The sequence below is a fragment of the Rhincodon typus genome, chromosome 15, assembly GCF_021869965.1.
Source record: "Rhincodon typus isolate 14 chromosome 15, sRhiTyp1.1, whole genome shotgun sequence".
Classification (NCBI taxonomy): Eukaryota; Metazoa; Chordata; class Chondrichthyes; order Orectolobiformes; family Rhincodontidae; genus Rhincodon; species Rhincodon typus.
In genome coordinates this window covers 16,729,306-16,750,998 of record NC_063346.1, presented here as the reverse complement: position 1 = coordinate 16,750,998, position 21,693 = coordinate 16,729,306, and the positions used below count along the sequence as shown (strand labels likewise).

At 42.5% G+C, this 21,693-nt stretch overlaps 1 protein-coding gene across 1 annotated transcript in view; it reads right to left on the bottom strand.

Moving 5' to 3' along the window:
- LOC109918145 overlaps positions 1-21,693 on the bottom strand; it is an 89,452-nt gene that overhangs the window by 56,663 nt on the left and 11,096 nt on the right. The window contains exons 5-6 of the mRNA XM_048605957.1: positions 17,691-17,804; positions 5,891-6,006 (exon numbers count right to left, since the gene is read on the bottom strand). Of these exons, the coding sequence (XP_048461914.1) occupies positions 5,891-6,006; positions 17,691-17,804 (230 nt within the window). The remainder of the gene's footprint in view (positions 1-5,890; positions 6,007-17,690; positions 17,805-21,693) is intronic.

Here is a 21,693-nt window from a genome sequence, read left to right as displayed (position 1 = left end):
TAATAGGTCGGCACAACATCGTGGGCCAAAGGGCCTGTACTGTGCTATACTGTTCTATGTTTTATGTTCTATATTATATTAGGTACAGTTGCCCAGTTCATTTTTTCAGTTAACCTGGGTTAATCTGACAGGTAAACTGGGGACTTTACATACGCTGATAAAACTTTTAACTTTTATAATGACTCTAGGCACAGCAGAGCTTCATTTCAAATGGGCGACCTCAGTGAGGTGCAACATAGTAATGACTGATAGTTGACTGCCAAGCCTTGTTAAATTTTAAATCTGGGATATTGACTGTGATTGGCTCAAAGCAATGAACCAGGGAATTTTGTTTTGTTAAGTTGAAACAGGCATAGTGTCTGTACACAGAGAGATAACAAGGTGTAGAGCTGGATGAACACAGCAGGCCAAGCAGCATCAGAGGAGCAGGAAGGCTGATGTTTCGGGCCGAGACCCTTCTTCAGAAATGGGGGAGGGGAAGGAGGTTCTGAAATAAATAGGGAGAGTGGGGGAGGCGAATAGAAGATGGATAGAGGAGAAGATAGGTGGAGAGGAGACAGACAGGTCAAAGGGGCGGGGATGGAGCCAGTAAAGGTGAGTGTAGGTGGGGAGTTAGGGAGGAGATAGGTCAGTCCAGGGAGGACGGACAGGTCAAGGGGGCGGGATGAGGTTAGTAGGTAGGAGATGGAGGTGGGACTTGAGGGGGGAGGAGGGGATAGATGGGAGGAGGAAAGGTTAGGGAGGCGGGGACGAGCTGGGTTGGTTTTGAGATGCGGTAGGGGGAGGGGAGATTTTGAAGCTTGTGAAGTCCACATTGATACCATTGGGCTGCAGAGTTCCCAAGTGGAACATGAGCTGCTGTTCCTGCAAACTTCGGGCGGCATCATTGTGGCACTGCAAGAGGCCCAGGATGGACATGTCATCTGAGGAATGGGAAGGGGAGTTGAAATGGTTCGCGACTGGGAGGTGGAGTTGTTTAGTGCAAACCGAGAATAGGTGTTCTGCAAAGCGGTCCCCAAGACTCCGCTTGGTTTCCCCGATGTAGAGGAGGCCACAATGGGAACAGCGGATGCAGTATACCACATTAGCAAATATGCAGATGAACATCTGTTTGATGTGGAAGGTCTTCCTGGGGCCTGGGATGGAGGTGAGAGGGGAGGTGTAGGGGCAGGTGTAGCACTTCCTGTGGTTGCAGGGAAAAGTGCCGGGTGTGGTGGGAGCACAAGGCAGCGCCTATACAGTCATCAATGTAACTGAGGAAGATGTGGGGTTTAGGGCCAGTGTAGCTATGGAAGAGGGATTGTTCCACGTAACCTACAAAGAGGCAGGCAGCGGGTACCCATGGCCACCCCCTTTGTCTGTGCCTGACTGCCCTAGTCGACCCATTGTCTCCGCCTGCTCCTGCCCCACCAAACTTATCTCCACCTATGGCGACTCCATTTTCGTCCCCTTGGTCCAGGAACTCCCTACCTACGTCCATGACACCACCCACGCCCTCCACCTCCTCCAGAACTTCCAATTCCCCGGTCCCCAACACCTCATCTTTACCATGGACGTTCAGTCCCTCTACACCTGCATTCCCCATGCAGATGGCCTAAAGGCCCTCCGCTTCTTCCTATCCCGCAGGCCCGACCAGTCCCCCTCCACTGACACCCTCATCCGCTTAGCCGAACTCGTCCTTACCCTCAACAACTTCTCTTTCAATTCCTCCCACTTCCTACAGACGAAAGGGGTGGCCATGGGTACCCGCATGGGCCCAAGCTATGCCTGCCTCTTTGTAGGTTACGTGGAACAATCTCTCTTCCATAGCTACACTGGCCCTAAACCCCACCTCTTCCTCCGTTACATTGATGACTGTATCGGCGCCGCCTTGTGCTCCCACAAGGAGCTCGAACAGTTCATCCACTTCACCAACACCTTCCACCCTAACCTTAAGTTCACCTGGACCATCTCTGATATCTCTCTCTCCTTCCTGGACCTCTCTGTTTCCATCTCTGGCAACCACCTAGAAACTGATATCCATTTCAAGCCCACCGACTCCCACAGCTACCGAGAATACACCTCCGCCCACCCACCTTCCTGCAAAAATGCCATCCCCTATTCCCAGTTACTTCACCTCCGCTGCATCTGCTCCCAGGATGAGGCAGTCCACTCCCGTACATCTCAGATGTCCTCGTTTTTCAAGGACCACAACATCCCCCCCTCAGTGGTCAAGAATGCCCTCAACCATGTCTCCCGCATTTCCCGCAACTCATCCCTCACACCCGCTCCCCGCAATAACAACCAAAACAGAATCTCCCTCATCGTCACGTACCACTCCACCAACCTCCGGATCCAACGCATCATCCTGCGACACTTCCGCCATCGGCAATCCGACCCCACCACCAGACATTTTTCCCTCCCACCCTTATCTGCTTTCCGGAGGAACCACTCTCTCCGTGACTCCCTTGTCTGCTCCACACTCCCCTCCAGCCCCACCACACCCGGCACTTTTCCCTGCAACCGCAGGAAGTGCTACACCTGCCCCTACACCTCCCCCCTCACCCCCATCCCATGCCCCAAGAAGACTTTCCACATCAAGCAGATGTTCACCTGCACATCTGCCAATGTGGTATACTGCATCCGCTGTTCCCGTTGTGGCCTCCTCTACATCGGGGAAACCAAACGGAGGCTTGGGGACCGCTTTGCAGAACACCTAGTTGGTTCACACTAAACAACTGCACCTCCCAGTCGCGAACCATTTCAACTCCCCCACCCATTCCTCAGACGACATGTCCATCTCGGACCTCCTGCAGTGCCACAACGATGCCACCCGAAGTTTGCAGGAACAGCAACTCATGTTCCGCTTGGGAACCCTGCAGCCCAATGGTATCAATGTGAAATTCACAAGCTTCAAAATCTCCCCTCCCCCTACCGCATCCCAAAACCAGCCCAGCTTGTCCTCGCCTCCCTAACCTGTTCTTCCTCCCACCTATCCCCTCCTCCCACCTCAAGCCCCACCCCCATCTTCTACTAACCTCATCCCGCCCCCTTGACCTGTCCGTCCTCCCTGGACTGACCTATCTCCTCCCTAACTCCCCACCTACACTCACCTTTACTGGCTCCATCCCCGCCTCTTTGACCTGTCTGTCTCCTCTCCACCTATCTTCTCCTCTATCCATCTTCTATCCGCCTCCCCCTCTCTTCCTATTTATTTCAGAACCCCCTTCTCCTCCCCCATTTCTGAAGAAGGGTCTCGGCCCAAAGTGTCAGCCTTCCTGCTCCTCTGATGCTGCTTGGCCTGCTGTGTTCATCCAGCTCGACACCTTGTTATCTCAGATTCTCCAGCATCTGCAATTCCTACTATCTCTAGTGTCTGTACATGTTCTTTTCTGTCTGCAAAGAACAACTTGTAAAATTGTAAAAAAAAAGCTTATGCAATTTTAAGAATTAAAAAAAGCTTCTAATAATTAATTAATTAAAAGGTAATACTGTACATAATTGCTTAATTTGATTTAGGACCACAACCCTTGGTTTCATGCTACAACTGGAACCAGACTGAAATAATCTTTAACAAATGTTACTATGATGGGCCATACATCGTGTCTGACTGAAAATTGTAAATAAGTTGCCAGAACACTCAGAAGTATTTAATAAAATTACTATTCATGAAATTATTCTGTTTTGAATTTTGCAAGCATGGGCTGATTGGATATGGCAAAGTAGCAATTGTCCTGAGGGACCATGTGGCTGCTCTCCCAACACAGAGAGATGACGGGGTTACCACGCCTCAGGTGAGGGGAGAGGTTGAGAAGGAGTATCCTTCATGGTAAGCTCAGCCAGTGCAGGAATTAAACCCATGCTGATGGTGTTACTCTGCATCATAAACCAGCCATCCAGCCAACTAAGCTAACAAACCCCAGCTGAACATTGCAAACTTACAAAGTGATACGTGTTTGTCTTGATCCACCATTTTTTGGGATGTATGGTCATTATGCCAAGTTTCACCCCATTCTCATTGTAGACAGAAAGAACATGCACACTTGTTGTGCTTTTTTAACTCAACTAAATATCTCAGGGTGACCACTTTGGTTAAACAGAGTCAACCTGCTTGATTTAAACAAAGCCTAGCAGCTAACTATCATCTATTTTGTGCATTATTCATGGCAACTCATCTATCATTCAGAATCCAGTTGCCAATGAATCAGCACTTTCCTGTCAAACAGCATAAAATGTTGTTTCCCTTTACATTAGTATTTCTTGCTCACTGCCCTAATGAGTGCAAGACAAAATACTTTGACAAAGTGTCATTTCTAGCAGTACTCAAATTCTAGCAGTTCTGAAATTCATGGATTCAATCTGTCTTGTGGCAGAGCAGTCATTCTGCCTGTTCCTGCACTTTTACTATCAAAGGTGCTCATAGCCTGATGGGCATCGTTCACAATTAGAAGTGTTTTTCTGAACAAAAAATAAACTACAGTGTAGTATAATAATTATTGTCAAGATACTAACTAACTGATTACTGAAGCAAAACAGGTCAGACTTCTATCAACCAGATCACAAGGATAAAGTAATGGCAAAAGCAAATATTGCTCTACTATTTATGCTGCAGTTATACTCATCCAACATTTCAAGAATTGGGTCAGTAAGCAGGCAGCATTGAATCACAAAGACCCATTGCACCAATTGTTCTCTCCCGAAGTTCTAAATGCACATACTTCGGGCTTGAATATTGGAAGTCAGCAATTATCCTGTTGATTCCTGAATAACATTAAATCTCGTGAGTAGCCTTGAGCAACTTGCGCAACTTTAGATTATAACATTTGTTAAAGATTACTTTTGTCTGGTTCTAGTTGTAGCATGAAACCAAGGGTTACAGCCTCAAATCAAATTAAGCAATTATGTGCATTATTACATTTTAATTGGAATTACAATATTTTAATTGAAAACATCCTTTTCTTTATTCAAATTGCAAAACTCATACTATGTTTATCTTTTACATGTTTACAAGGCAATTTTGCTTAAAGTTTGTAAAATGATTCAGGTGAAAAAGAACTGAAAAAGTATGTCAGCTTGATAGCAGTTACGCTGCACATTTTGAATCTCTGAAGCTGTCACTTGAAAATGATACAAGACGTGCAGTTAAACTGCCTTGTTAGACTTTAACTCTAATGTTGGAGAATGAATGACACTCCCATCAGGCACAGAAAAACATGAACATGCATGATATTGCTATGAGATTTCATGCACATCGATAATAATTTTATAATTGAATTTCATGTGATCAATATCTATATATGTTTTCTTTAAGAAATATTTCATCCCATCATCCATCTCCCCAACATTGTTCATTGCTGTAAACTGTGTGCATCATTGGAGAAACATTACAAACAATGAATTTGTAAACTTCTTTTATAATCTGGCAAGTACGATGATCCATTACAGGTACCACCACTGTGAGATACTCCCTTCAGAAAAATTATACTCCTTGCAAACAAATAGTATCTCTGTTCCTCCAAAAGAGAAAATGTCAGTCCACAAAGCCGCATCAACAGATGTTAACAAAATTGGACATTTGGTTTCAGAGGCAATCTAAGTTATAAGATGTGGTCAGGTCAGGTCGTCTGTCCACACATATCATCCTAGCAACAGTCTGCACATTCTAGGAAAAGTGGGCAAAGCGTTGACCAGGTGATGACAGAACCATGCCAGGTGATGTTGTATAAGTGTTCTGAAAAGGTTAATGCTAAGGAATGCCTTAAGTACCATCCACTCTGAAGATGTCATTATGGGCTTGGTGGAAAAACTGCTTAAGATGCCAGCTGAGTAAGATCTACAGTCTAGGTCTATCGCAAAGACTCCATAACAATGTCCAAAATGTACATATTAGAGAAAAAGCAATTTTTGTTACCATAAGAGTGATCTCTTACTCCACGAAGAAGCAGCTCATTTCTCTCATATCCCTCAATCTCAATTTCTCCAACATACTGGCCCCACTGCTCATAATGTGTCTGCTGTTGATTGTACCTGAGAAACACAACATAATACAACATAATTGGGCATTGTAAAACATACACTAATAAAAAGTGACATAATTAATCTCAGTGTTTGGAGGAACCAGGTTTTCAATAGCAAAGGTTAACTCACAATTTTAATTGGAGCCAAACATGATCATAATCATCACTGAATTTATCCTAGACAGAATTATGCAGGTTTTGATAAACAAGGGAGTCCATGGTTATTGAAGCCAAAGAGCAAAGTGGAGCTGAGATTACAACTAGATCATCCATGATCTTATTGGATTGTGGAGCAGGTGCAAACAAGTGAATGCTCTTTCCTGCTCCTAAGAGTTATTTTCCTCTACAAACTCCGCATGTCTTTCTGCTGTGCTGTTTCTGAAAGAAATATGTTAATTAATAGAAGTGGAAATGTAAATAATTAATGTTGGAAATCTAATGTTATGCCCTAAAGGGCAGGGAGATACAGTTATCTTTTTTGTCAGAAGGGATGCTAATGAACTGTTATTTGATGGCTGCTGAGAGGACTTGTATAACTTCAACGCAGACTATTAAACTTTTGGAAAGTTCTGAATTGGTTCACAATGGACAGAACTCTCCTCCTTGAATGGACTTGCCTAAACAGTACTACTTTGTGGAATTTGCTCCTGTCATTTTTGAAGCTATCCCCAAAATCTAAAGTCAATGGACTCCTACACACTGTCTGCAGATTTTCATTGTAATGAAGGAAAGCTGATGAGACCACAAATGAGAAACACCACCTTTATCTTCTATTGATTAATAATTAGCCACTGACTATTTGATTGAAACTGATCTTCTGATACGGAAATCCTATCTTCCTAAACCTCAGGAAAGATCTAGAACAGTCTACAGATAAAGATAAAGTCACTGTTGTCTGACCAGACTGTAGGGCTCACTAGAGAGAGAATTGGTGGTCACCATGCCTCAGGCAAGGGGAGAGGTTGAGAAGGCGAGTTCTTCACAGTAATTTCAGCTGGTGCGGAAAGTAAGCCCATGCTGTTGGCATCACTCTGCATCACAAACCTGCCATCCAGCCAACTGAGCTAACTGACCCCCATCTCCAGAATAATACCAACAGTTGCAATGAAAGGCTGTGTTACTTATTTCTTTGAAGAAATGAATGGCTTCAATGTCTTTTTAAAAGTTTCCCTACCTGATTCCGAAACTCTGAGCTCAACTGTAAAGAGGTTTGACTTCCTTATAACAGCCATGACAGCCTAGCTACAAGGCCTGCAGTTTATCTAGAAATCCAACACTAACTATCTCAACTTATTTAAAAGGCAAGAGTTGGAACAAGCTTCCCTTTTTTTACTGGATCTTAAACTATTTACCACATTTTTTACCACTTACAGTATTACTGGTTATAACCGCATTTTTCCTGAGTGTTAGGTGACTAAAGCAACGATAGATGTTTTTGGCGTGAGTGAGTAAATAGATAATTATCTTTGATTAAACACATAAAAATCCATTTCTTTTTTGTTTTACTTTAAGCACACTCTAATGGGGATTTAGAAACACACACATCTATCTTTTAAAAACTAAACCACACTGATTAGGCATCAAGCGGAAAGGAATTGGGGATTTCAGTTTATCTTCCCTTCTCTGTCTAACATTAAACTAAGGACTCAAAGTATTGAAAATCTACTATGTGTGTGAATGTATGCATGCATAAACCATATTGGAAGAGACAATATGTATCTGCAAGTTCACTTCTCTGTGAAATGAGAACATATAGGAACATGTACATCCGTATGTTAAGTGGTTATCAATTAAGGGTATCAATTAGTGGTGAGTCAGAAAGGTGGAGCTTGGGCCCGCCCACCAAGAAATTACATTGGGTGGAGGTGAGAAGGTTGCAGGTCTCTGGCTTACCACCATCTTGCCTAATGATGTTCCCTTCCAGGCCTCGAAGGCTCCACTTAAAGGACCCTGGAGCTTGGAATGATCTACCCACATAATGAAAACAATGTCAAGTAGCAGCTGTTTTTACTGTTGATACGTTTCCAGTAAAAACTGGAAAAATGTATTCCCAGACTCTGGAACAAGGAACTAATTGTTTCATTATGATCAGATACAATCACATTGGCACTACAGTTCAGAAATTGGCGACCATTGGCAACCTCACAATATTTCAGATACAGTATTTGGTTTTGTGCTACTTGAGAGATGTCTTGGCCCAGATCCCTTGCTTCTTAGATTATTACATAACACGTGCAGGGTCACAGCATAATATCTCACACGGATGACAGCAGGGGCAGCTTAAACCTGCATTCTCAACAGAAACCACACTGCTGGATCGTATGAATCACTCAGAATATACACACTCAGCAATGGTCCACTCTCTTTTCACAGGCAGTACTTTTAATACTGCTCTTAGTGTGGAAGCAGGTAATTCGGCCCATCAAGTTCGCAGTGACCTGCCGAAGATCATCCCACCCAGACACACCTCCCCTATCTCTGTAACCGTGCATTTTCCCATGGCTAATCCATGTAGCCTGCACATCCCTGGACACTACGAGGAATTTAGCATGGCCATTCCACCTGACCTGTGTACCTCTTCTGAGCAGGCAAAAAGGAGATGTGACTGAAATTGACCAGGTCTTGCTTTAAATGTTTGCTTTGTGCTCCAATTACATCCTCAGGGCTGACTGCTACTTGGATTTAAAGATGGAACTATTAAAGATTTTCAAAAGCAAACAAGAAGACCTTAGAAACAACAATTAAGTAATAAATGTATCTAGGAATCTGATTTACATTTGGTCAACTAAAGCACAGACGGGAGAAGATAAGTGTGAAAATATGCTAACAGTAAACTAGTGAAAGATTATAGTTAAGAAATGCTGTAGAAAAATGTTTCTCTTTGTCTAGGCTAAAGAAAGTTACAGGGAAGTGGATTTTTTTTTAAGGATGTTGGTACGGCAAACATATCAAGGCTATTTTAGTGGAAGATTTAGGATCATGGCTAGAAAAACAACCAGGAAATGTAAGAATATTGGAAATACAGGTAAATTAACAGAAGTTTCTTGATATTGCCAACCATCTCGGTCCATTGCTGTGCTGCTCATTTTGCTGACCGTGTAGCTTCCTTTCTTAAATTTCAAACGCCTAAACTTCAACCAGTGACTGGTATGTGTTAACTTCACTATAAGGTAAAGGAGTTCTGTGAGAAAAGAAGACCTCCCACCCCATAAAGCAGAATGAAAATCAGGATAATCTTCAACCCCCTCGACAAATGCAGTCAGAAAGAACTGGCCGCCTTCCAAAAAGTACTTGTGAGTACTTGCGTAGTGTTAAAACTTGCTGCTCATTTTCATTTTGCAAAAAACACGTTATTACTCTATCATGTAAACACAGAAGCTGAAGTAATGCTGGTAGAATCTGTAGCAACAGAAACAGATCTAATGTTTTGAATCCAATAACTCATTTGGAACACGTACGTTCCTTCAAGCATTTCTAAGCTATACTCTTAAGTTCGTCATCTGACCTCATCATAGTTTCTTCGTGTTCCTTTCTCCCTCATCAGCTCTGGCTCAGTTGTTAACGCTCTTCCTTCTAAATTGTAGTGTCAGGTTCAAGTCCCACAACATGACTGGACTGCAAAAATCAAGACAGACACTCTAGCGCTGTACTGAGGGATTACTGCTGAGTGTAAATTGGCTGCCACATCTCTTACACTGAAGACTGAATACAATTGAAAAAGTATTTCGTCGACCATAAAGAACAGGGGAGGTGTTGGTGTAGTGGTAATGTCACTGGATTAGTAATCCAGAACCCCAAGGTAATGATCTGGATACATGGGTGTGAATCCCATCATATCAGATGGTGAAATTTGAAATTCATTAAAAAGCTAGCCGAATAAGACCATGACAAGTATTCGCAGAAGTTGGTCATTTGAGTCTGGTCTGCCATTCAATAGGATTACCAAGGCATCGATTGAAGATAAGAGGCAGGAGATTTAGAGGGGTTTAAAGGAGAAATTCTTTCATTCAGAGGGAGATGGGTACCTGAAAGTCATTGCCTGAAAGGGTAGGAGAAGCAGGAACTGCTACAACATTTAAGCGCTGGAAATGGCATTACAATAGATCTGTATTTGATAACCAGCGTGGACTTGATGAGCCAAAGGGCTTCTTCCAGTGTTGTAATTCTCTACGAGATCATGACTGATCTGATAATCCTCAATTCTACTTTCCTGCCTTATCCTCATGACTCTTGTGATCGATGCACTACAACCCTCAAATCCCTCTGTGCTGCAGCTTTCTGCAATCTTACACTGTTTAAATAATATTCAGCCCATCTGTTTTCTGCCAAAGTGTATAAGCTCATACTTTCCACATTAGGTTCCATCTGCCAAGTTTTAGATCAATAATTTAACCTGTTGATATATCTCTGTTACCTCCTTGTGTCATAGGAATATAGGAACATTTAGGAATATTAGAACAGCAGTGGGCCATCCAGTCTCTCAAGACTGCTCCATCATTCAATCAGATCATGGCTAATCTATGCTGTAACTCCATATGCCTGCCTTGGGCCCATATGCCTTGACACCCTTGCTTAATAAAACCTTGTCTATCTCAGATTTAAACTTAACATTTGAATTAGGATCGACTGCCATTTCAGGAAAACAGTTCCAAACCTCCATTGCTCTGTGCATGTATTAGTGCTTTCCAACATCTCTTCTGGTCCAATTTCTTAGACTATGCCCTCGGTTCTAGAATCTTCAATCAGTGGAAATAGTTTATCTTTATCTTTCCCTGTTAATATCCTGAAGACCTCAATCAGATTATCCCTTAACATTCCAAATTCTAGAGGATAAAGGCCTAATTTGTCTAATCTCTCCTCATAATTTAACCCTTGAATTCCAGGTAGCATCATTGTAAATCTGCATTGAACTCCCTTGGGGGCCAAAGCATCCTTCCTAAGGAGTGGTGCCCAGATTAGTTCGCAGTACTCTAATTGGTTTTGTATAACTGCCACATAATGTCTGCATCCCTACCTTCCATCCCTTCAGACTATTTTTTGCATGTGTTCATGGCATTTTAAAGAGTTATGCATCTGAACCCCCAAAGCTCATTGAACAGCCAATATATTTAACTGTATACCTTCTGAAAAATATCCTGATCTATCCTTTCTTAGTCTGATATGGATAAATTTGCACTTGCTCATATTAAAATCTACCTGCCACAGCTTTGCCCGTTCACGTAATCTATCATTAATTTTATGCTGTCTACAATGTGACCCAATTTTGTGTCATCAGCAAATTTGTATATTTGTCTTTTTATGCCATTATCCAAGTTGTTAATGAAAATCGAGAATAATTGAGGCCCCAACACAAATCCCTGCAAGACACTACTAGTCATGCCCTGCCAATTTGAGCACTTACCCATTATGCCAACTCTGTTCCCTGCCACTCAACCAAATTCCTATCCATGGCAGTAATTTATCCTCAATCCCGAGGGCTTCCACCTGAATCTCTCATGTGGGACTTTATCAAAAGCCTTCTGGTAGTCTGTATAAACACCATCAATCAATCAATTACCCCTCTCCACCACTTTTATCACATCTTCAAAAAACTCCGTGAAGTTTGTCAGAGATGACCTACACTTCATGAATCCATCCTTCCTGATTAACTGGAAGTTTTCAATGTTATCAGTTACTGTATTCTTCATTACAGACTCATCATTAGTCATGCTCACCACTTGCTTTCTCACTTATTTTCATATCATCCACAAACTTATCGATTGTCCATTCACTTCCATTATTCTAGTCAATATTGTAAATAATGACAGCCCACTACTGATCCCCATTGCACTCCACTAGTTACAGGTTGCTAACCTAAAAATAATCCCTTTACCTCAACTGTCTTCTACTAGTTAGCCAATCCCCTATCCATGTTCATTGATCATAGAATAGAATCATAGAGTCTCTTAAGTGTCGAAACAGGGCACTTGGCCCATTGAGTCCGCAACTACCCTCTGAACAGCATCCAACCCAGACCCATTCCCCTACTCTATCCCTGTAACCCTTCTTTCCTCACGGCTAATCCACCTAGCCTGCACATCCCTGGACACTATGGCAATTTAGCATGGCCAATCCACATAACCTGCACATCTTTGGAAGCCGGAGAAAACCCATGCAGACATAGGGAGAATGTGCAAACTCCACACAGATAGTTGCCCGATGCTGGAATAGAACCCATGTTCCTGGCCCTGTGAGGCAGCAGTGCTAACCACTGAGTCGCTGTGCCAACTGGGTTCTTATCCTTTTAAGGCACTTTAATGCAGTACCTTATCAACGCCTTTTAGAAATCCAAACATATTGCATTTACTGATCCCCTTTTATCAATCCTGCTTGTTACCTCCTCAAAGAACTGAAATAAATTTGTCTGGGGTCTGGGGAGGGGCACCTGAAATTGGGAAGATGCAGCACTGCCATCAACTTTCTTCAATTGGCCCATTAGTGTACTGAGCTGGCCAAATACCTCTGCTTGGATCTGGCAAGATTGCACCACTTCCAAACATTCTGCCGTCTGGTCCAACTCTGGCAACTTGAGAAATATTAGCCTTTGGAATTGATTCCATAGCTAGTTTAAAGTCTGACCACTGCCAAGAGTTCAGACAAGGAGCTACTGTCTTAGTGGAAATAGCAAATGCACTAGTAATTATTTACCAAAATTCACTGGACTCTGGGGTGGTTCCCGCAGATTGGAAAACAGCCAATGTGACGCCACTGTTTAAAAAAGGAAGTAGACAAAAAGCAGCTAACTATAGGCCAGTTCGCTTAACTTCAGTAGTGGGGAAAAATGCTTGAATCTATCATTAAGGAAGAAATAGCAAGACATCTGGATATAAATTGTCCCATTGGGAACACCCAGCATGGGTTCATGAAGAGTAGGTCATGTTTAACTAATTTGGTGGAATTCTATGAGGACATTACTTGCATAGTGGACAATGGGGAACCTGTGGACATGGTGTATCTGGATTTCCAGAAGGCATTTGACAAGGTGCCACACCAAAAGCTGCTACATAAGATAAAGTTGCACGGTATTACAGGTAATGTATTGGCATGGATAGAGGATTGGTTGACCAGTAGAAAGCAAAGAGTAGGGGTAAATGGGTGTTCTTCTGCTTCGCGGTCAGTGGGTAGTTGTGTGCCTCAGGGATCAGTGTTGGGACTGCAATTGTTTACAATTTACACAGATGATTTGGAGTTGGGGACTAAGTGTGGTGCGTCAAAATTTGCAGATGACACTAAGGTGAGTGGTAGACCAAAGTGTGCAGAAGACACTGAAAGTCTGCAGAGGGATATAGATAGTCTAAGTGAGTGGGCAAACGTCTGGCAGATGGAGTACAATGTTGATAAGTGTGAGGTCATCCATTTTGGTAGGAATAAAAGCAAAATGGACTATGTTTTAAATGGTAAAAAAATTGCAGCACGCTGCTGTGCAGAGGGACTTGGGTGTCCTTGTGCATGAATAGCTAAAAGTAGGATTGCGGGTGCAGCAGGTGATTAAAAAGGTAAATGGAATTTTGTCTGCCATTGCTAGAGGGATGGAGTTTAAAAACAGGGAGGCTATGCTGCAGCTGTACAGAGTCCTGGTGAGGCCACACCTGGAGTACTGTGTGCAGTTTTGGTCTCCTTACTTGAGAAGAGATATACTAGCACTGGAGGGGGTGCAGAGGAGATTCACTCGGTTGATTCCAGAATTGAAAGGGTTGGATTATGAGGAGAGACTGAGTAGACTGGGATTATACTCATTGGAATTCAGAAGAATGAGGGGAGATCTTACAGAAACATATAAGATTATGAAGGGAATAGATAAAGTGGAGGCAGGGAGGTTGTTTCCACTAGCAGGTGAAACTAGGACTAGAGGGCATCGCCTCAAAATAAAGGGAAGCAGATGTAGGACTGACATCAGGAGGAATTTCTTCACCCAAAGGGTTGTGAATCTGTGGAATTCCCTGCCCAGTGAAGCGGTTGAAGCTACCTCGCTGAATGTTTTTAAGGCAAGGCTAGATTAATTTTTGAACAGTAAAGAAATTAAGGGTTATGGTGTGCGGGTGGGTAAGTGGAGCTGAGTCTCAAAAAGATCAGCCATAATCTTATTAAATGGCGGGGCAGGCTTGAGGGACCAGATGGCCTACTCCTGCTCCTAGTTCTTATGTTCTTATGTTTTAATCTCAAATATTGGCTTTGGTGTCCAATGTTGTTTTGATCTCTGCATTGATTACAATTGTCTTCTACTCTTTTATGTGTGAATTTGGCTATTAGAAAATGTGCTTTAGATTATAGATTCATAGAGTCATACAGCACAGAAACAGACCCTTCGGTCCAATTCATTGAAGCCAACCAAACTATTTCCCTGCATTTGGCCCATATCCCACTCCACCTTTTCTATTCATGTGTCTGTCCAAATGTCTTTTAAATGTTGTGACTGTACCTGCATCTACCACTTCTTCTGGCAGTTCATTCTACATATGAACCTTCCTGTGTGAGAAAAAGTTGCCCCTCAGATCCCTTTCAAATCTTTCTCCTCTCACCTTAAAAATATGCCCTCTAGTTTTGAACTCCTCTATCCAAGAGGAAAAACATCTTTACTACTCGCCAAGACAGATTTGTTGGGAATCAAAACAATGTCTGTAGTTTTCTCAACATTTAATTGGGGAAAATTTAAGGTCATCTCGGACTGAATGTTGACCATGCAATGTGATAGTGGACAGGCCAACAGAGATGGGGTTCATCAATATACATCTTGAACTTGACTTTGTCACTGAATGTATACAAGAAATGAAAGATGTTTCAGGCAAATGTTAAGCCATAGCCCATTAAGAACCAGTGGCATCTCTCCCTAGTGGAGAGAGACAGACATATATTTATGTAGTTTAAGGAGCATCGTTCCACATCAACTGTGGGACAAGGTATGGAAGAAGATCGTCCATGAACTGGGACAGAGAATGAAACTGCCTAATCAGCATTATTCTACACCACGCTATCCCTCAGGCCTATCAACTATAGATTAGACAGCCTGTAAGCGGGCTGTCTGGGGGATTTTAGGTTCAAAAATATTTGTGACCACTCTTTCTTATAAGATGGTACTCGTGGAACTAACTAAGCTGAACAAAGTGACCTTATGGCTAATTAAAAAGTGAGCTCCCAGTCCTAATCTGAGCTCTGTTGAAGCTATATTTTCTTTATTCAGATGCCCATAGGTGTTTTATTTTGATATTCATGATACTTCAAGCATCTTTTCTAACAGCATGCAGGAAAGCAGTTAAAACATTTAATTTTTTTCAAATCTACTAAAATAACATGGGAATTGGCTAAATTAAGCAGTAACTAATACAAAGTACTGTAACATCCTTCCAAATTATCCAATATAATTGTGAATCAACCATAAAAATCTATGGCATTCAGCTTTGTTTACAAATAACAACCCTCTAATTTCCAAGGCTTCAGTTCAGTCAGATTGTGGAGATGGAGGCATCATGCAATGTTAACAGTTTGGCAGTCTGTCTCAAACAGGATATCCAGTGACACTTGTTCCCTTCCCAGCAGATTCCCTTGCTTCATCTCGACATTAATAATTTAGAATGGTAGTTAAATAGAAAACTTGACAGCTAGTTCTTTCCCTTTCTCCTTCAAATGCCCATTATTTGTTTGGGGAAGAAATACAATTAATATCAAAAATGTTCAAGGAACATCAGATTCTGTATTAATGACTATTAATCTTACAGATAAATGTGAAACCAACAGAACAGAAATGTTACTGATAGCTATCTCGAAAGGCACAGAAGAAGCAACTATTATATTTTGGTGAGAGATAGTAGAACGGCCGATGCTGGAGTCTGAGATAACACAGTGTGGAGCTGGAGGAACATAGCAGGCCAGGCAGCATCAGAGGAGCGGGAAAGCTGACATTTCGGGTCGGGTCCCTTCTTCAGAAGACCCTTCCTGGCCTGCTGTGTTCCTCCAGCTCCACACTGTGTTATTACATTTTGGTTTCTTGCCTGATTTTGTTGAAAAGGTAAAATAAATATTGTTACTCATGACTGTGATATATGTAAGCAAAGAAAAATTCATTAAGCCAGAAGATGTCCAAAAATTAACAGCAGCAGAACGAGCCTTTGGTAGACATGCTAGACCCATCTAGGGTCTAAAAACTGCAAAACAGAGAAGTCTGAAAGAAGCATGAACGGGCTCATGGATTAAATTATTGCAACTATACCAAGACAGGAACAAGTTCAATTAATAGGAATGAGGTGTGCAAAGTGTTAAAATTCAGGCAAATCAGTTACTTCACTCATTTCCCTTTCCAAAGTACATCTGCTGCTAAGACAAGCTTTCAGGGACAGAGCTGTTTACTTATGGAAAAATATCCCCCAAATTTCATAATGAATCCTTTAGCTTTTGGAATTTGCTATCTCATTATATTCCAAGTGTTGCTACAAGACTAGCATTTGTTAATTGCTCTTGAAAATTAGAGAATCCCTACAATGTGGAAGCAGGCCATTTGGCCCATTGAATCCACACTGACCTTCCAAAGAGCATCCAATCCAGACCCACCACCTGCCTTATCCTGCATTTCCCATGGTCGATCCACCAGGCCTGCACATCCCTGGACACCGTGGGCAGTTTGGCATGGCTGGTCAACTTGGCCTGCGCATCTGTGGACTGTGGGAAGAAACCAGGGCGCCTGGAGGAGACCCACACACAGCCAGGGAGATCATGCAAACACAACACAGTCACCCGAGGATGGAATCAAACCCGGGTCCCTGGTGCTTGTGCTAACCACTGAGCCACCGTTCCACCATCTTCAATTGCTGCAGCCAATGTGATGTAAATACACCCACAATGCTGTTTGGGAGTTCCAGGATTCTGACGATGCAACAGTGAAGGAACGGTGACACAATTCCAAGTCAAGGTGGTGCTATAACTAACTGAAATGGCATCAATGTTAAAGAATTAATTGGTTAAAATTGTCAGATTATACGGTCACAAATAACCTGAAGGCGAAGGTAGCCCAGGTTCAAGATCGTTTGCATAGCTGTCAGGAAGTGGAATGAGTTGTTCCTTTCTGGAAGGAAGAGAAATTTAAGGGATGTTCCATAAGTGAATAGTGCTGCGTGAAGCTTCTGACTATCTTATTTTGTCTTCACAAAAATAGTTGGCATCTGCCTCTTGCACCTGACTTACTCAAAGAGGCAACAAATTTCAGCAACACATCTCTGATGCCTAGCAAATGAGCAAGAAACATCTTTTATTAAAAAATGTAAAAAAATCACTTATTGACCAACAACCACTGCTTATTTTGAAGTATAAGATCATGAGGGGCATGGATAGGATGAATAGCCAAGGTGTTTTTTCAAGGATGGGGGAGTCCAAAACTAGATGGCATAGGTTTAAGGTGAGACTGGATAGATTTTAAAGGGAGCTGAGGGGCAGGCATTTCACGTAGAAGGTGGTGTGTATTGAATGAGCTGGCTGAGGAAGTGGTGGAGGCTGGTACATTACAACATTTAAATGGCATCTAGATGGATATATGAACAAGGAGAGTTTAGAGGGATATGGGCCAAATACTGGCAAATGGGATTAGATTAATTTAGGATATCTGGTTGGACTGAAGGGTCTGTTTACATGCTGTACATCTCTGTAACTCTATAAACCAGTTCCACTTACTTTTTCAGCTTGTCAAGGAAAGCTTTACTCCATGTCTCCTGAGCAATGCTTTGAGCAATTGCACTGGCGTGAATATCAGTGTCAAAGTCAAACACAGAGGAAAAGGCCGTCCAGCTGAGGAGAGAAGGAAACAAAGAAAGAACAATTTGGTCACCTATGCTGGAATGATAGGAATGTTTGCTTTCACAGATTTATGGACCTCTACAAGTAATTAGATAGATAACTAGACAGTTTGTTTCAGCTGTAACAAGTTTACTGGTAAACGAGAAGTTATGCATTCAAACTACATTCCAGGACTTGAGGACACAGTCAAAACTAACACTACAGACTGGTACTGAGTGACAGATGTGCTTTTGGTTGATCAGTCATTTAGATAATGATTTAAGCACAAACTCATTTGACAGTTCCAGTGGTTTGTAGACACTAAAAAGCAGAAGGATCTCTTTATTCTGACTGACATACTGCCCTCAGCTAACAGCCAAAAAAAATTCCTCTCAGGGGTCTCATGGGGTCTATATGCAAAATAACTGTTACTTCTAAAAGATACAGGAAGTGTTTAACAGAACTTAACAGGCAGAGGAAATTAAACATGACATGGTTTTTGTTAAGATGGCTTAATTCAATTCAGAGGATTTTACAAGACACAGAAACATACGATATTTCTGTTTAATAGCACAGAGATTTATTTGATTTAGTTGCTAGCTGTGCTCACAAAAGGTTACCATTTGCCACCAGGTGCAGTCACAACTGCACCCTTAGAATAAGTCAACTCCACATATCTTCTTGCTGGCATTACAACTCAATTCTGTGAGGCACTACAAAATGCAATGAGTCCAACTCCCTCAATGTTCAGTTTTAAATGTAGCTATGTACGCTGAACAAACAACTCAATTTCCAGTGTTTCAGCAGCAGTCATGTTGACTTAGTTCTACATCAATCTGCTACGTTTATCTGCTTTCAAGCTTCATCAACAAACCAAAGAGTGACTCAGGGTTGATAAGGGTTACCTGCTGAAGAGATGGCTCACCCCCTATATATCTGAGCAGCACAGTCACGAGGAAGGTGATATTGCTACAGGAAATGTGCTCTGACGCATCTTGGCATGTTGATGATATTTCTGCTACTTCAGTTATTCCACAGGAGCCATGCAGGGTTTGGCAGAGCTGTATCAAAGTTCTTGTTGATCTGTCACTGGTTGCACAAATTCACTATGCAAAGGGCGTAGCCCTTGCCACCAGCTACATGGTGAGCAATTGAGAAGGTGAAGGGGGAGACTTGCGAGTGCTACTCGGCTAGCTTTAAACTAGTAAAGTGGGGCTGGACCCAAAGAGATAGTGAGAAAATAGGTAAGTCTGAGGATGGTACAGTTGAGGAGAGGAGCAAGTCGAATAGTCAAGGCAGGCAAGAGCAATGCAGAGAACAAGGTGAGACTTATAAATTAAACTGTATTTATTTCAATGCGACAGGCCTGACAGATAAGGCAGGCGAGCTCAGGGCGTGGTTGGGAACATGGAACTCGGATATCATAGCTATTACAGAAATGTGATTCAGGGACGGGCTGGCAGCTTAATGTTCCAGGAAACTAATAGGACGGATAGAAAGCGTGGTGCGGGGGGAAAACAAGATAGAAGGGGGAGTGGTGTTTTAGATTAGGGATAACATTACGGCTGTACTTAGGGAGGATATTCCTGGGAGTACATCCAGTGAAGTTATCTGGACGGAATTGAGAAATATGAAAGGGATGATCATCTAATTGGGCTTGTACTAATTGGCCCCCACCCCCAAATGTCAGTGAGAAATTGAGAAGCAAATTTGTACGCAGATCTCAGTTATCTGTACAAATGATAGGGTCGTAATGGTACAGGATTTTAACTTACAAACATAGACTGGGACTGCCATAGTGTTAAGTGCTTAGATGGAGAGGAATTTGTTAAGAGAGGACAAGACAATTTTCTTATTTAGTATGTGGTTGTATCTACCAGAGAAGAAAATAAGGCAGGACAAGTGATTGAGGTGTCAGTGGGGGAGCACTTTTGGGCCAGTGATCATAATTCTACTAGTTTTAAAATAGTTATGGAAAAGTATTGACTTGATCTAAAAGTTAAAGTTCTAAATTGGAGTAAGGCCAATTTTGATGGTATTAGGCAACAACTTTCAAAAGTTGATTGGGAGAGGTTATTTGCAGGCAAAGGGACAGTTAGAAAGTGGGAGGCCTTCAAAAATGAGATAATGAGAGTCCAAAGACAGTACGTTCCTGTTAGTGTAAAAGGCAAAGCTGGTAGGTGTAGTAAATGCTGGATGACGAGAGAAATTGAGGTTCTGGTCAAGAAAAAGAAGGAGGCAAAAGCAGGTATAGACAGCAGGGATTGAGTGAATCCCTCCAGGAGTATAAGGGCAGTAGGAGCATACTCAAGAGGGAAATCAGGAAGGGAAAAAGGGCACATGAGATAGCTTTGGGAAATATGGTTAAAGTGAATCCAAAGAGATTCTACAAGTACATTAATGGTAAAAGAGTAAATAGGGAGAGAATATGGCTCCTTAAAGATCAACAAGGCAGTCTATGTGTGGAACCACAGGAAATGGGTGAGATATTAAGCGTCATTTGTTGCACAGTATCTGGAACCACAAAGCTAGGCTCTTGGCCAGAACATGCTCAATGGAGGCAAGCCCCAGTGTAGGCACTGTATGCTTCCAAAGAGTCACGGTGGGCCACCTCTCCAACCAGAGGGCTGGCAGTTCTGATGAAGCTGGACAATGCTCAGGCTACATAGCATCAAAAGGAGCTTTCTGTTTTGCAGGGCCCTCACTGTAAAGGAAGGCAATTCATTTTTATGACAAGTCAACCAAGCAATCCCCAACTTTTTTTTTTGACAGCGATCCCCTCCAGCAGTAACAGCAAATGACAGAGGGTGGTCACTTCCATCAGTGGCTTCCTCTTTGGAGCCTCCCATTTCAATGTGCTGTGTACAGGTTGAGGCTATGTCCGTGCTGAATGGCTGCCAACTTGGTAAGAAGCCACTCTGCCACTGACAAAATGCTGGTAGCTCATGAAAGTGGTCCTAAATAGGGTTTTTAATTGGCATAATTGGCCTGTGCTTCAAGTCACGATGTGGTTGAGCTATTATCCTAACATTGGTGCTCCCAGCATCTTATCAATACCCCCAATCCTACTTCCCTGCCCGCCACTTCGAGACTGGTAAAATCTCACCCCGAGTATTAACTGCACATCTTCTGGGCCTATTGCCTTCTGTGTATGTCTCTGGTGGGTTTCCAGTTGTTATTTCCTCCTTTCCACCTCCTCAACCATGACCTCATGAACCTCCATCATTGCAATATATATATTAGAGCACACTTTTGACGAACTCCCCACCCCGACCAAGTTGTGCCATTATTCGGTGTTTTTCTATATCGGAGTGAGTTGTACAAAGATCTCTGCAACTGCTCCAACCAGAATGCATCTCCACTTTAAAAGCTGCAGGCTGGGTTTAAGTTGTGTTTATTCCTTCATGGGATGTGGGCGTCACTAGCGAGGCCAGCATTTGCTGCTCATACCTAGCTGCTCTTCAACTGAGTGGCTTGCTTGGCTATTTTAAAGGGGAATTAAGAGCGAACTACATTGCTGTGGGTTTGGAGTCATACGTCAGCCAGGCCAGTAAAGATGGCAGATTTCCTTTCGCACAGAGCATGAGAGAATCCCATCTTTCACTTGTGTTAGCCTCTTACAATTTTTATAGCCCTCCGGAATATGTAACTTCTCAACAATCTGGCCATGCTGGCTGCATGTAATAATCATTCTAATGGGCAGGCTGTATGAAGTTGGCGTATTTCCTTCTATTTGTCCATCACAAACCTTGTTTATGAGAGCGAGGCAATTTAGACTCTTTTATATTTTCTTTTGTCTTATGCAATCAATCAATAATATCAAATAGTTTAAAAAGTTACGGAATAAATAGCCGCCAATTTTTACAAACCCACCCAAACCACACAGTGGGGAATCTGCAAA